The following is a 14,807-nucleotide window of genomic DNA, read 5'->3' on the forward strand; positions in this document are numbered from 1 at the left end:
ATGACAAAATGTTGTCATAATATATGCACGAACTCCACCAAACTGTTTCGGCTGGGAAGCTTAAAATCTAAGCCGTTGCTATTTGATTTGGAATTTTAGGACCCCTTTAGGTATCAAAACATTTTTTTTTGTATTATTTGATCAAATATAGAATTTGGCCTTTACTGCTATAGCCCAGAGGAACACATTGAATAACACATTAATACATGGCAAAAAAAAAAGACAGTAAAATCAATCATAAGGAATAATGTTTTGAAGTGTCTGTCCTGTATCTAGGAGACGTAAGAAAGATCAGGAAATATTTGTGTTTTTGGAAACACATTTTTAACCCCTTATTTTTGTTGGCACAGAACTACCTCCATACTTCCATTCATTTTGTATTGGTTACCTTTAGACGAGTCCCGTCAGAGAACACCATTGTGTTCCTGAGTCTCCCCTTTCTATTGAGTGGTCATATTAGTTTGAAGGCCAAACCGTTAGAATGCTACAGACGTTTACGCGAGAAGACCGGTTTTGGGGATGTCTCCTGGTCTGACTAACGGCGCTGTAGTTCAGCCACTTTCCACCGCAGGTGACCGATTTTGGGGATGTCTCCTGGTCTGACTAACGGCGCTGTAGTTCAGCCACTTTCCACCGCAAGTGCGGAGGGGCGACAGACAGAGGTGGTGGATTGAGACACAGCAGAACAGCAGCAGAACAGATACAGTATCTCTAGCTTAAACAGACATGTTTTTTTATTTTTATTATGTTGCTTAGGTTGATAAACCCTAGGGGGGGTTTTAATGTCTACTGGTCAGCAGGCTAATTCACGCGTGCCCATCCCCTTCTCTCTGTCTGCTGAGCTATATGCTAATGGGGGTCCTTGGCCAGGCCTGATTCAGGAGTTGACCTGGCTGAGCTGAGTGTCTGGGACAATGGCTCCTTGTTAGAGAGGAGTGGTAACACAGTAACACTGCCCGAGAGAGAGTGCGAGAGAGAACGAGAGAGAGAGAGAGAGAGAGAGAGAGAGAACACAGGGAGAGAGAGAGAGAGAGAGGAAGGGAGAGAGAGAGAGAGAGAGAGAGAGAGAGAGTGCGAGGGAGAGAGAGAGAGAGAGAGTGCGAGGGAGAGAGAGAGAGAGAGAGAGAGAGAGAGAGACAAAACAGAGAGAGAGAGAGAGGAAGGGAGAGAGAGAGAGAGAGAGAGAGAGAGAGAGAGAGAGAGAGAGAGAGAGAGTGCGAGGGAGAGAGAGAGAGAGAGAGACAGAGAGAGAGAGACAGAGGGAGAGACAGAGAGAGAGAGAGAGAGAGACAGAGAGAGAGAGACAGAGAGAGACAGAGAGAGAGAGAGAGAGAGAGAGAGAGAGAACACAGGGAGAGAGAGAGAGAGAGAACACAGGGAGATACATACACCACACTCTAACAGGACAGATACGAGGTACACAAACAAAGATGCATTGCTGATGCTCGCACGCTCCACAAATTCTGCCTCACTACCAGTTCAACAGCTTTACTTCCCGCCAGATTATTTTAGTCGGACTCGGGATCCGAACTGGCAACCTTCTGGCTGCCTTTGTAACCGCTAGGCTACCTGACGCCCTATGTAATGTTATGACAACTGTCTTCTGGTAGATGGAAAAGCTTTCCCAGAAACATTGTCAACTAAACGCTAACTACAAAGTATCCTATGCCTATCTGCCAGAGTGATATCATGATTATTTGCATTAATCCAGTGGCCATTTGTTTTGCAAACTCTGCATTCACATGAGAAACATTGCTAACCAAACAATGGTCTCTGGCTAGTGCTCAGTTGAATTTAAGGGTAACTACACCCAAAAATCGAAATGTCTTAAACCACATCTCCTGATGTCTCCTGATGTTGTTCTATTTAAAAAGTATGATTTTGAGAGCGAAAAACTAGAAAAAAACTGGGAAAAACAAAAACCTGGAAAAACAAAAACCTGGAAATACAAAACGGAGACAATGGAATTAGAGAAAAAACGAAACCAGGCAAGAAATAAAGCAGATTGTAGACAGATAATAGACAGATAATAGCCTTAATAGGTTCTTCCTTTACCTTCATTTACTATCCTCGCAAAAGATACAACACATACTCCTACACACACACACACTCACACACACACACACACACACACACACACATTGCAGTTCACTTCACTAACTCACGCCGGTAAAGATTTTCTCAAGCTTGTCAACCAGCCTTCCTCGTCTGTTTCACGACCAACATCTGACCCCTAACCCCTAGACCTGACCCCTGACCCCTGACCCCTGACCCCTGACCTGTAGAGGTCCTCTGTCAGCCTAACCAAGTCGCTCATACACACAACATATACAAATATCCATAAATTAACTCTCAACCACTCACCATCTCCACAAATCTTAATGAAACAGACAGAGTTTGTTTCACTTCCACAGAGCAAAATGGAACGGGAAATAAATAGATGAACTTAGAGTTGGAGTTTTTTCACACATACAGAGACACACGCACGCTAACACATACATACACACACACATACACACACACACACACACAGAACAGCTAAGAGAGTATATTTAAATGAAGGGTGCCCAGTAACTGTCTGCCTCACCGCTTCCCTGCCTCTATGTGTATAATGTGTCGTATTCGTTGGCCTTCAACATCTTTCCTTCATCTTTTAGCTTGGCTGATTCCTTTTAAAAACCTGCCCAGCCGTGCCCTTTCTGTCACTGGTTTTATAAGAATGACTTCACTTCGTCTCTTCTCTCTCTCTCTCCTCCCTCTCTTCTATATTTAGATAGTCAATACTGAGCTTCTCAGTCGTCCGTGAGAACGTAAAGGTTGACAGAGCAGGCTGAGATCAGACAAGACTGTGTGTGTGGCCATATTTATGTTTCTCTAGTGACTTCAGTTAAACTGGTCCATCTTCTCTCTTTTGCTCCGTGTTTTCCCTCCCTGCTCTCTTTCTCAAGCCCTCCTCTCCTCCTATCCTTCGCCCTTCTTTCTCCTTCCATCCCTCCGCCCCTCCACCCCTCCATCCCTCCACCCCTTCATCCCTCCGCACCTCCACCCCTCCATCCCTCCACCCCTCCGCCCCTCCGCCCCTCCACCCCTCCGCCCCTCCACCCCTGCTTTTCATGACATTCTCCTAGATTCATCGCTACACATTTTTCCCACTCCCTCCTCCCTCCCTCCCTCCCTCCCTCCCTCCCTCCCTCCCTCCCTCCCTCCCTCTCTCTCTCCTCCACTTTTGTCCCTGTACCCCATCCATCATTTTGTTCTACTGAATCACCCTGACCCTGACTCAAGCCTCAGCATTCTTTTTATTTCTTCTTCTCTCTCCCCCCTGCCCCTCACGCCCACACATCTCACCCCCACCCTCCTCCCTCCATCTCGCCACCATCCAAATACCAACTGAAGCATCAACATTCAGCATTCCTGCCTGCTTCCAAACTTTCTCCTCTTTGAAGTCTGGGTCAGACAGTAAATGACACAAGAGTCCATCTAACCAGTCAAATCCCTCCTGCTGTACTCTCTCTCCAGTGGATACTGCAGGTATGACTCACTGTCTCTCAGATCAGACTGGAGAATGTCATGTTTAAATTATATGATCACACCACCCAGGACGTTGTTCAAATATCAATGTCATTCAACAACAGTCAGGACAAATCCCAGATTGTGCGTTGAACATTTTACATTTTAGTTATTTAGCAAATGCTCTTATCCAGAGCGACTTACAGTTAGTGAGTGTATACATTATTTTATATTTTTTTCATACTGGCCCCCTGTGGGAATCGAACCCACAACCCTGGCGTTGCAAGCGCCATGCTACCAACTGAGGTACACGGGGCCCACTGTTGTCAGTGTTGTTAATTGTTAGATCCATGGTGATAAGCATTGTAATAAACACACATAAACACTTTGGGCAGAGCAGTCAAAATATCTAGGATGCATCGTCATCAATACCATCATCACCTTTATCACCTTCATCACCTTCACCTTCATCACCTTCATCACATTCATCATGTTCATTCTGCTCATCAGACTGTAAAGTACCCAGATGTTACCCAGGTTGTCAGCAGCTGTGGTGTTTCTTCACTTATACCACAAGCTCATTTTACATTTTAGTCATTTTAGCAGACGATCTTATCCAGAGCGACTTACAGTTAGTGAGTGCATACATTTTTCATACTGGCCCCCATTTACTGTAGGACTAATTGCTATTTTGTTGGTATGTCATTTGACTAAATAAAGATTTTGGAGCTGAGATAAAGATGATGATTATGATGATTAGCATGAGTTGTAAGACTTAAGTTACCTGTCAAAGTGCTTGCAGATCCCGAACAAAAAAATGCGGCCAAAAACAGCATCCCCAGCATCGGCCACTGTGACCCGCTCTCCATAGCCGCCCCTTGGAGCAGCGCACCTCTACAACAATTCACGGTTCGAACTTTTAACTTGTTGGACGCAACTCCAGTCCGCATCACCGCATTCCAACAACTCTCACCGGCTCTGTTAAAAATCACAGTTGTGCACTGAAAAGATTAGCGCTTGTTCTTCCGACTGCTCGTGATTTAAATCCACAGGTATTTCTTCCACTCGCTATCACTCCTCTCCTTCACTGCTTCTCCTTTTCTGTTGCGAAAAACAATTTCAAACCTTACCCGATACCGTCCTAAAATTGTTTCTGCTTACTCCCACTGCTGACTACTGACGTTTTATCTCCAGTCCAAAGGAAGAAAAAAATCTCACAGGCAGCCAGTTTTCTCTCTCAGCACAGAAACTGCGGATAGTCCATTGTTTGAACTACAGTGACAAAAAACGTTAAAAAGTCGCTCCAACCTTTTCAGTATCCAATCAAGTTGTTAAATATGTTTTTTGGGGCCACTGGAAGTGTATTTTCAAACCAGTGTTCCTGCCGTCTGTTGTTCACAGAACTCCGTCTCGCTCTGCTTCTCTAACCCCACCAAGTCTTCCCGTCCCTGTTCTTTTCCCTCCTCACACAGTTTTGAAATTCCTTTAACTAAAGTTCTTTCCATTCTCTTGCCTCCTCCTCCCCCTGCCTCTCCCCCCTGTGCCTCTGCGTGATTCTCAGAGGATGTGAAGAAAGCGGGGGCAGCTGATTGACTTGAGGACAATTCCCAGTCTCTTTTTAATTAGCCTGATTCCCACTTCGTCAACAGTAAATCACTGATTTCCCTCCATTCAAACCCAGTAGCACTCAGTCAGTCAGTCAGTTAGTCTAGCCGACTACTCATTAAGCTACCAACTAACTATATGTGCATTTTAACAGAGACCTACACTATGTTTAAATATGATGAATGTATGACAGACTATACAATAGAACAAAATATCATATAAATCAAGTGTCACACAAGAGGTGTGATTGTGGTATAACATATTATGGATGTTATTCATAGTCATCCCCAATATATGCATCATTATAGAAGGAGCGCTTGGGGATTCTTAAAGGTCCAATGTAGCCGGTTTTGATCTCAATATCAAATACTTTCTGTACATTACTGTGATTGTTTTCAACTATAATGGTCAACAAGAAACAAAAATAGCTTCTTAGTGTAATGGACATCACCCTGCTTGCTTAGCGAGTACCGCTTCCTCCCGATTCGGCAACATACCTAGCTCGGAACGCAGGGTCTCTGTTTTCAAGAGTCTTAGCCGATCACGCCACCTCACAAGCTAACTAATAAGCAATGCAGGTGGGGACACTTCAGGCTCACAGGCACGTTTCACACACGCTCATGTGCTACATTAGCAAAGAGCAATTTCTCAAGCAAGAATTTTGCTAGGACTGTCTAGGAGTGGTCTGAGTGGGGAGGGGGAAACTGAAAACTAGCAGTTTAAAAAAAAAATGTTTTAATGGCAGAGGTTTGGAATTCTCTTTCTGTCACCAGGCAGGCCACAACTCCATCCCACCAAAACAGGCTGACATTTCAGGAGGTCTTTTCAAACAGCTCTTACACTAAAATGGCATTATCAACGTTTTCACAATTTCACAGAATTATTCAAACCAGTTTTGAAATATATATATAAAACACAGGAAAATCACATTTTTGGCTGCACTGGGCCTTTATGTCCTGTCATGTCCCTTTTGGTCTCTCCCATAACTAATATGATTAGACCAAATCTAAACTAACTTCTAGAATGCCAAAGATACATTTCATTGGAATGCTTAGTGGAATGTAGGAGATATTTCTCAAAACATTCTGTTCACTCATAGCGTGCATGTGAACTACATTTTTTTACCATATTACATTTGAGCATTTATAGATTCAATTTAGTTTTCAATTTTCATACATATAATCAAACTATTATGGTTACATTTAATACAGAAACATGACCGTTTCAACCTCAATGTCGGGGGGGGCAGAGGGAGAGAGAGAAGGAGAGAGAAGGAGAGAGAGGGAGAGAGAGAGGAAGAGCCTGACCTGTGAGGTGATCTATCTGTCTGGGAAGAGGGAGAAGGGGGGTGGCAGAAAGTTCACACACACACAGAGGCAGCGACATCATGAATAATTGATTTGCAAGGTAGGAGGGGAGAGTCCTTGTTTTCCCAGGAAAATTCCTCTCTGTCTGGCTGGGAGGGATCTGCTGTGGCTTCAGGTTGTTGGGTCCTAGGCCACTTTCAGTAGCCAAACACTGCCCAATGCTGTAAGAGAGGCATGTTTGTTGTACTTAACATATAGCTATCTGAACATTCCACCACGTTGGGCCCTGTTTGAGCTGTCCCTTTAAAAGCAAAAGGTTCTGGTCGGTTCTGTTCTGAGGACCGTGTTGTGTGTTCCCAGGATCTTTAAGGTAGTTATGACCCCTATCGTTTTATATAGGTCTTCTGGACCTGTGGTGTGTCTTCTGGACTGGGTCCTGGGTCTTCTGGACCGGTGGTGTATCTTCTGGACTGGGTCCTGGGTCTTCTGGACCGGTGGTGTATCTTCTGGACTGGGTCCTGGGTCTTCTGGACCGGTGGTGTGTCTTCTGGACTGGGTCCTGGGTCTTCTGGAGCGGTGGTGGTGTGGCACTGTCCCTTTAAGAGCGGTTCTATGGTTCTATGGTTGTGAGGTTGTGTTGTGTTCCCAGGGTCTTTAATGGAGAAGTGGAGGGGCTGAGAAAGAGACCATTGTATCTCCTCTCCTTTCAATAGGGGCTTGACTGAGCCATGGACCCTGCACTGCTCTCAGATTGAGGGAGAGGGACAGAGAGAGAGAGAGAGAGAGAGAGAGAGAGAGAGAGAGAGAGAGAGAGAGAGAGAGAGAGAGAGAGAGAGAGAGAGAGAGAAGGAAGGAGGGCGAGAGAGAGGGAAACAGAGGGGGTCCTGCATGAGAAAGAAAGGACATTCTACTCAAAAACACAAAGTTGGGGAATGATTGGGTTTTTTTCACAGAGAGGGGTAGCGGGGGGTGGACATCAAATCAGAGACGGGATTTACTTTAAATAAGCCAGCTAGTCTTCAGCCAGTCTCCCAAATATCCTGCAGAACTGGTTGTACCTGGGCTGTGACAGGGCATGGGTATGGTATGCTGATGTAAACAGAGGATTACTAGTGCAGTAAGTCTGAAGACTGAAGGTGGCAGGAATGGTGACATTATGCTACCAGCTTCCCTCCGACAGAGAAGTAGAGAGACTACAGATGTTTCTATGACTTTGTATTTAAAGCTGTGAAAGAAAAGTCGGCGTGACTGTTTGCATTGATCTGTCTGTGTGGGTAAACAAGGTGACCTGTCGGTTGCTATAGAGACATAGGGAGAGGGACAGGAAGTGCTTAGCGTGGCAAAAACCTCCTCTACCAGTCTGTCACAGTCCCCCGTCACCCCTCCTCCTCCCTCCCTCCAGCCAGTAAACCCCTCCTCCCTACAATCCACCCACACTAGCCTGCCTCTCCACAACAAAATACATCCCCAGCTTCAGAGCACTAAGCGGAGAACTGAGCAGCTCCCCCCTCCTCTTTCCAGTCACTCTCTAGTCCCTCTCCCCTTTCCATTCACTCTCTAGTCCCTCTCCCCTGCCCTTTCCATTCACTCTCTAGTCCCTCTCCCCTGCCCTTTCCATTCACTCTCTAGTCCCTCTCCCCTGCCCTTTCCATTCACTCTCTAGTCCCTCTCCCCTGCCCTTTCCAGTCACTCTCTAGTCCCTCTCCCCTGCCCTTTCCAGTCACTCTCTAGTCCCTCTCCCCTGCCCTTTCCAGTCACTCTCTAGTCCCTCTCCCCTGCCCTTTCCAGTCACTCTCTAGTCCCTCTCCCCTTTCCATTCACTCTCTAGTCCCTCTCCCCTGCCCTTTCCAGTCACTCTCTAGTCCCTCTCCCCTGCCCTTTCCAGTCACTCTCTAGTCCCTCTCCCCTTTCCAGTCACTCTCTAGTCCCTCTCCCCTTTCCATTCACTCTCTAGTCCCTCTCCCCTGCCCTTTCCATTCACTCTCTAGTCCCTCTCCCTGCCCTTTCCATTCACTCTCTAGTCCCTCTCCCCTGCCCTTTCCATTCACTCTCTAGTCCCTCTCCCTGCCCTTTCCAGTCACTCTCTAGTCCCTCTCCCCTGCCCTTTCCATTCACTCTCTAGTCCCTCTCCCCTGCCCTTTCCAGTCACTCTCTAGTCCCTCTCCCCTCCCCTTTCCATTCACTCTCTAGTCCCTCTCCCTGCCATTTCCAGTCACTCTCTAGTCCCTCTCCCTTTCCAGTCACTCTCTAGTCCCTCTCCCCTGCCCTTTCCATTCACTCTCTAGTCCCTCTCCTCTCCCCTTTCCAGTCACTCTCTAGTCCCTCTCCCCTGCCCTTTCCATTCACTCTCTAGTCCCTCTCCCCTGCCCTTTCCAGTCACTCTCTAGTCCCTCTCCCCTGCCCTTTCCAGTCACTCTCTAACCCCTCTCCCTGCCCTTTCCAGTCACTCTCTAGTCCCTCTCCCCTGCCCTTTCCATTCACTCTCTAGTCCCTCTCCCCTGCCCTTTCCAGTCACTCTCTAGTCCCTCTCCCCTGCCCTTTCCATTCACTCTCTAGTCCCTCTCCCCTGCCCTTTCCATTCACTCTCTAGTCCCTCTCCCCTTTCCATTCACTCTCTAACCCCTCTCCCCTGCCCTTTCCAGTCACTCTCTAGTCCCTCTCCCCTTTCCATTCACTCTCTAGTCTCTCTCCCCTGCCCTTTCCATTCACTCTCTAGTCCCTCTCCCCTGCCCTTTCCATTCACTCTCTAGTCCCTCTCCCCTGCCCTTTCCAGTCACTCTCTAGTCCCTCTCCCCTGCCCTTTCCAGTCACTCTCTAGTCCCTCTCCCCTTTCCAGTCACTCTCTAGTCCCTCTCCCCTTTCCATTCACTCTCTAGTCCCTCTCCCCTGCCCTTTCCATTCACTCTCTAGTCCCTCTCCCCTGCCCTTTCCAGTCACTCTCTAGTCCCTCTCCCCTGCCCTTTCCAGTCACTCTCTAGTCCCTCTCCCCTGCCCTTTCCATTCACTCTCTAGTCCCTCTCCCCTGCCCTTTCCATTCACTCTCTAGTCCCTCTCCCCTGCCCTTTCCATTCACTCTCTAGTCCCTCTCCCCTGCCCTTTCCATTCACTCTCTAGTCCCTCTCCCCTGCCCTTTCCATTCACTCTCTAGTCCCTCTCCCCTTTCCATTCACTCTCTAGTCCCTCTCCCCTGCCCTTTCCAGTCCCTCTCTAGTCCCTATCCCCTTTCCATTCACTCTCTAGTCCCTCTCCCCTTTCCATTCACTCTCTAGTCCCTCTCCCCTGCCCTTTCCATTCACTCTCGAGTCCCTCTCACCTGCCCTTTCCAGTCACTCTCTAGTCCCTCTCCCCTGCCCTTTCCAGTCACTCTCTAGTCCCTCTCCCCTGCCCTTTCCATTCACTCTCTAGTCCCTCTCCCCTGCCCTTTCCAGTCACTCTCTAGCCCCTCTCCCCTGCCCTTTCCAGTCACTCTCTAGTCCCTCTCCCCTGCCCTTTCCAGTCACTCTCTAGTCCCTCTCCCCTGCCCTTTCCAGTCACTCTCTAGTCCCTCTCCCCTGCCCTTTCCATTCACTCTCTAGTCCCTCTCCCCTGCCCTTTCCAGTCACTCTCTAGTCCCTCTCCCCTTTCCAGTCACTCTCTAGTCCCTCTCCCCTGCCCTTTCCATTCACTCTCTAGTCCCTCTCCTCTCCCCTTTCCAGTCACTCTCTAGTCCCTCTCCCCTGCCCTTTCCATTCACTCTCTAGTCCCTCTCCCCTGCCCTTTCCAGTCACTCTCTAGTCCCTCTCCCTGCCCTTTCCATTCACTCTCTAGTCCCTCTCCCTGCCCTTTCCAGTCACTCTCTAGCCCCTCTCCCCTGCCCTTTCCAGTCACTCTCTAGTCCCTCTCCCCTGCCCTTTCCAGTCACTCTCTAGTCCCTCTCCCCTGCCCTTTCCAGTCACTCTCTAGTCCCTCTCCCCTGCCCTTTCCAGTCACTCTCTAGTCCCTCTCCCCTGCCCTTTCCAGTCACTCTCTAGTCCCTCTCCCCTGCCCTTTCCATTCACTCTCTAGTCCTTCTCCCCTGCCCTTTCCATTCACTCTCTAGTCCCTCTCCCCTGCCCTTTCCATTCACTCTCTAGTCCTTCTCCCCTGCCCTTTCCATTCACTCTCTAGTCCCTCTCCCCTGCCCTTTCCATTCACTCTCTAGTCCCTCTCCCCTGCCCTTTCCATTCACTCTCTAGTCCCTCTCCCCTGCCCTTTCCATTCACTCTCTAGTCCCTCTCCCCTGCCCTTTCCATTCACTCTCTAGTCCCTCTCCCCTGCCCTTTCCAGTCACTCTCTAGTCCCTCTCCCCTGCCCTTTCCAGTCACTCTCTAATCCCTCTCCCCTGCCCTTTCCAGTCACTCTCTAGTCCCTCTCCCCTGCCCTTTCCAGTCACTCTCTAGTCCCTCTCCCCTGCCCTTTCCAGTCACTCTCTAGTCCCTCTCCCCTGCCCTTTCCAGTCACTCTCTAGTCCCTCTCCCTGCCCTTTCCAATCACTCTCTAGTCCCTCTCCCCTGCCCTTTCCAGTCACTCTCTAGTCCCTCTCCCCTTTCCAGTCACTCTCTAGTCCCTCTCCCTGCCCTTTCCATTCACTCTCTAGTCCCTCTCCCTGCCCTTTCCAGTCACTCTCTAGTCCCTCTCCCCTTTCCATTCACTCTCTAACCCCTCTCCCTGCCCTTTCCAGTCACTCTCTAGTCCCTCTCCCCTGCCCTTTCCAGTCACTCTCTAGTCCCTCTCCCCTTTCCATTCACTCTCTAGTCCCTCTCCCCTGCCCTTTCCAGTCACTCTCTAGTCCCTCTCCCTGCCCTTTCCAGTCACTCTCTAGTCCCTCTCCCCTTTCCAGTCACTCTCTAGTCCCTCTCCCCTTTCCATTCACTCTCTAGTCCCTCTCCCCTGCCCTTTCCATTCACTCTCTAGTCCCTCTCCCTGCCCTTTCCATTCACTCTCTAGTCCCTCTCCCTGCCCTTTCCATTCACTCTCTAGTCCCTCTCCCCTGCCCTTTCCAGTCACTCTCTAGTCCCTCTCCCCTGCCCTTTCCATTCACTCTCTAGTCCCTCTCCCCTGCCCTTTCCAGTCACTCTCTAGTCCCTCTCCCCTGCCCTTTCCATTCACTCTCTAGTCCCTCTCCCCTGCCATTTCCAGTCACTCTCTAGTCCCTCTCCCCTTTCCAGTCACTCTCTAGTCCCTCTCCCCTGCCCTTTCCATTCACTCTCTAGTCCCTCTCCTCTCCCCTTTCCAGTCACTCTCTAGTCCCTCTCCCCTGCCCTTTCCATTCACTCTCTAGTCCCTCTCCCCTGCCCTTTCCAGTCACTCTCTAGTCCCTCTCCCCTGCCCTTTCCAGTCACTCTCTAACCCCTCTCCCCTGCCCTTTCCAGTCACTCTCTAGTCCCTCTCCCCTGCCCTTTCCATTCACTCTCTAGTCCCTCTCCCCTGCCCTTTCCAGTCACTCTCTAGTCCCTCTCCCCTGCCCTTTCCATTCACTCTCTAGTCCCTCTCCCTGCCCTTTCCATTCACTCTCTAGTCCCTCTCCCCTTTCCATTCACTCTCTAACCCCTCTCCCTGCCCTTTCCAGTCACTCTCTAGTCCCTCTCCCTTTCCATTCACTCTCTAGTCTCTCTCCCCTGCCCTTTCCATTCACTCTCTAGTCCCTCTCCCCTGCCCTTTCCATTCACTCTCTAGTCCCTCTCCCCTGCCCTTTCCAGTCACTCTCTAGTCCCTCTCCCCTGCCCTTTCCAGTCACTCTCTAGTCCCTCTCCCCTTTCCAGTCACTCTCTAGTCCCTCTCCCCTTTCCATTCACTCTCTAGTCCCTCTCCCCTGCCCTTTCCATTCACTCTCTAGTCCCTCTCCCCTGCCCTTTCCAGTCACTCTCTAGTCCCTCTCCCCTGCCCTTTCCAGTCACTCTCTAGTCCCTCTCCCCTGCCCTTTCCATTCACTCTCTAGTCCCTCTCCCCTGCCCTTTCCATTCACTCTCTAGTCCCTCTCCCTGCCCTTTCCATTCACTCTCTAGTCCCTCTCCCTGCCCTTTCCATTCACTCTCTAGTCCCTCTCCCCTGCCCTTTCCATTCACTCTCTAGTCCCTCTCCCCTTTCCATTCACTCTCTAGTCCCTCTCCCCTGCCCTTTCCAGTCCCTCTCTAGTCCCTATCCCCTTTCCATTCACTCTCTAGTCCCTCTCCCCTTTCCATTCACTCTCTAGTCCCTCTCCCCTGCCCTTTCCATTCACTCTCGAGTCCCTCTCACCTGCCCTTTCCAGTCACTCTCTAGTCCCTCTCCCCTGCCCTTTCCAGTCACTCTCTAGTCCCTCTCCCTGCCCTTTCCATTCACTCTCTAGTCCCTCTCCCCTGCCCTTTCCAGTCACTCTCTAGCCCCTCTCCCCTGCCCTTTCCAGTCACTCTCTAGTCCCTCTCCCCTGCCCTTTCCAGTCACTCTCTAGTCCCTCTCCCCTGCCCTTTCCAGTCACTCTCTAGTCCCTCTCCCCTGCCCTTTCCATTCACTCTCTAGTCCCTCTCCCCTGCCCTTTCCAGTCACTCTCTAGTCCCTCTCCCCTTTCCAGTCACTCTCTAGTCCCTCTCCCCTGCCCTTTCCATTCACTCTCTAGTCCCTCTCCTCTCCCCTTTCCAGTCACTCTCTAGTCCCTCTCCCCTGCCCTTTCCATTCACTCTCTAGTCCCTCTCCCCTGCCCTTTCCAGTCACTCTCTAGTCCCTCTCCCCTGCCCTTTCCATTCACTCTCTAGTCCCTCTCCCCTGCCCTTTCCAGTCACTCTCTAGCCCCTCTCCCCTGCCCTTTCCAGTCACTCTCTAGTCCCTCTCCCCTGCCCTTTCCAGTCACTCTCTAGTCCCTCTCCCTGCCCTTTCCAGTCACTCTCTAGTCCCTCTCCCCTGCCCTTTCCAGTCACTCTCTAGTCCCTCTCCCTGCCCTTTCCAGTCACTCTCTAGTCCCTCTCCCCTGCCCTTTCCATTCACTCTCTAGTCCTTCTCCCCTGCCCTTTCCATTCACTCTCTAGTCCCTCTCCCCTGCCCTTTCCATTCACTCTCTAGTCCTTCTCCCCTGCCCTTTCCATTCACTCTCTAGTCCCTCTCCCCTGCCCTTTCCATTCACTCTCTAGTCCCTCTCCCTGCCCTTTCCATTCACTCTCTAGTCCCTCTCCCCTGCCCTTTCCATTCACTCTCTAGTCCCTCTCCCCTGCCCTTTCCATTCACTCTCTAGTCCCTCTCCCTGCCCTTTCCAGTCACTCTCTAGTCCCTCTCCCCTGCCCTTTCCAGTCACTCTCTAATCCCTCTCCCCTGCCCTTTCCAGTCACTCTCTAGTCCCTCTCCCCTGCCCTTTCCAGTCACTCTCTAGTCCCTCTCCCCTGCCCTTTCCAGTCACTCTCTAGTCCCTCTCCCCTGCCCTTTCCAGTCACTCTCTAGTCCCTCTCCCCTGCCCTTTCCAATCACTCTCTAGTCCCTCTCCCTGCCCTTTCCAGTCACTCTCTAGTCCCTCTCCCTTTCCAGTCACTCTCTAGTCCCTCTCCCCTGCCCTTTCCATTCACTCTCTAGTCCCTCTCCCCTGCCCTTTCCAGTCACTCTCTAGTCCCTCTCCCCTTTCCAGTCACTCTCTAGTCCCTCTCCCCTGCCCTTTCCATTCACTCTCTAGTCCCTCTCCCCTGCCCTTTCCAGTCACTCTCTAGTCCCTCTCCCCTGCCCTTTCCAATCACTCTCTAGTCCCTCTCCCCTGCCCTTTCCAGTCCCTCTCTAGTCCCTCTCCCCTGCCCTTTCCATTCACTCTCTAGTCCCTCCCCCCTGCCCTTTCCAGTCACTCTCTAGTCCCTCTCCCCTGCCCTTTCCAGTCACTCTCTAGTCCCTCTCCCCTTTCCAATCACTCTCTAGTCCCTCTCCCCTGCCCTTTCCATTCACTCTCTAGTCCCTCTCCCCTGCCCTTTCCAGTCACTCTCTAGTCCCTCTCCCCTGCCCTTTCCAGTCACTCTCTAGTCCCTCTCCCCTGCCCTTTCCAGTCACTCTCTAGTCCCTCTCCCCTGCCCTTTCCAGTACCTTTCCCTCCCCTGCCCCTCCCAGGCATGGCATGTTCACCCCAGAGGGGAGAGCTGTCAAAGAGGCTCCTGGAGGACAATACATCTCAATGAAACATGACTCCTCTGGTCCTCTCGTGCTGCTGCTAGGTGCTGCTGCCCTCTGCTGGTGGGGACTGCTGCCCTCTGCTGGTTGGGACTGCTGCCCTCTGCTGGTGGGGACTGCTGCCCTCTGCTGGTGGGGACTGCTGCCCTCTGCTGGTGGGTACTGCACATTATATTAATAGGACATTACTGCAGGTGTAGGATTACTTTTTTGGCATTATTAAGGCTAAGATCAAGTGTAGAGCACGACAAAAAT

At 50.4% G+C, this 14,807-nt stretch overlaps 1 protein-coding gene across 1 annotated transcript in view; it reads right to left on the bottom strand.

Moving 5' to 3' along the window:
* LOC121568102 (tyrosine-protein kinase receptor UFO) overlaps positions 1 to 4,963 on the bottom strand; it is an 88,052-nt gene extending 83,089 nt beyond the window's left edge. The window contains exon 1 of the mRNA XM_041878691.2: positions 4,295 to 4,963. Within this exon, the coding sequence (XP_041734625.2) occupies positions 4,295 to 4,460 (166 nt within the window). The 5' untranslated portion in view covers positions 4,461 to 4,963. The remainder of the gene's footprint in view (positions 1 to 4,294) is intronic.
* Between the last annotated feature and the right edge of the window lie 9,844 nt (positions 4,964 to 14,807).

This window comes from Coregonus clupeaformis, chromosome 6 (genome assembly GCF_020615455.1).
Source record: "Coregonus clupeaformis isolate EN_2021a chromosome 6, ASM2061545v1, whole genome shotgun sequence".
In the NCBI taxonomy this organism is placed as follows: Eukaryota; Metazoa; Chordata; class Actinopteri; order Salmoniformes; family Salmonidae; genus Coregonus; species Coregonus clupeaformis.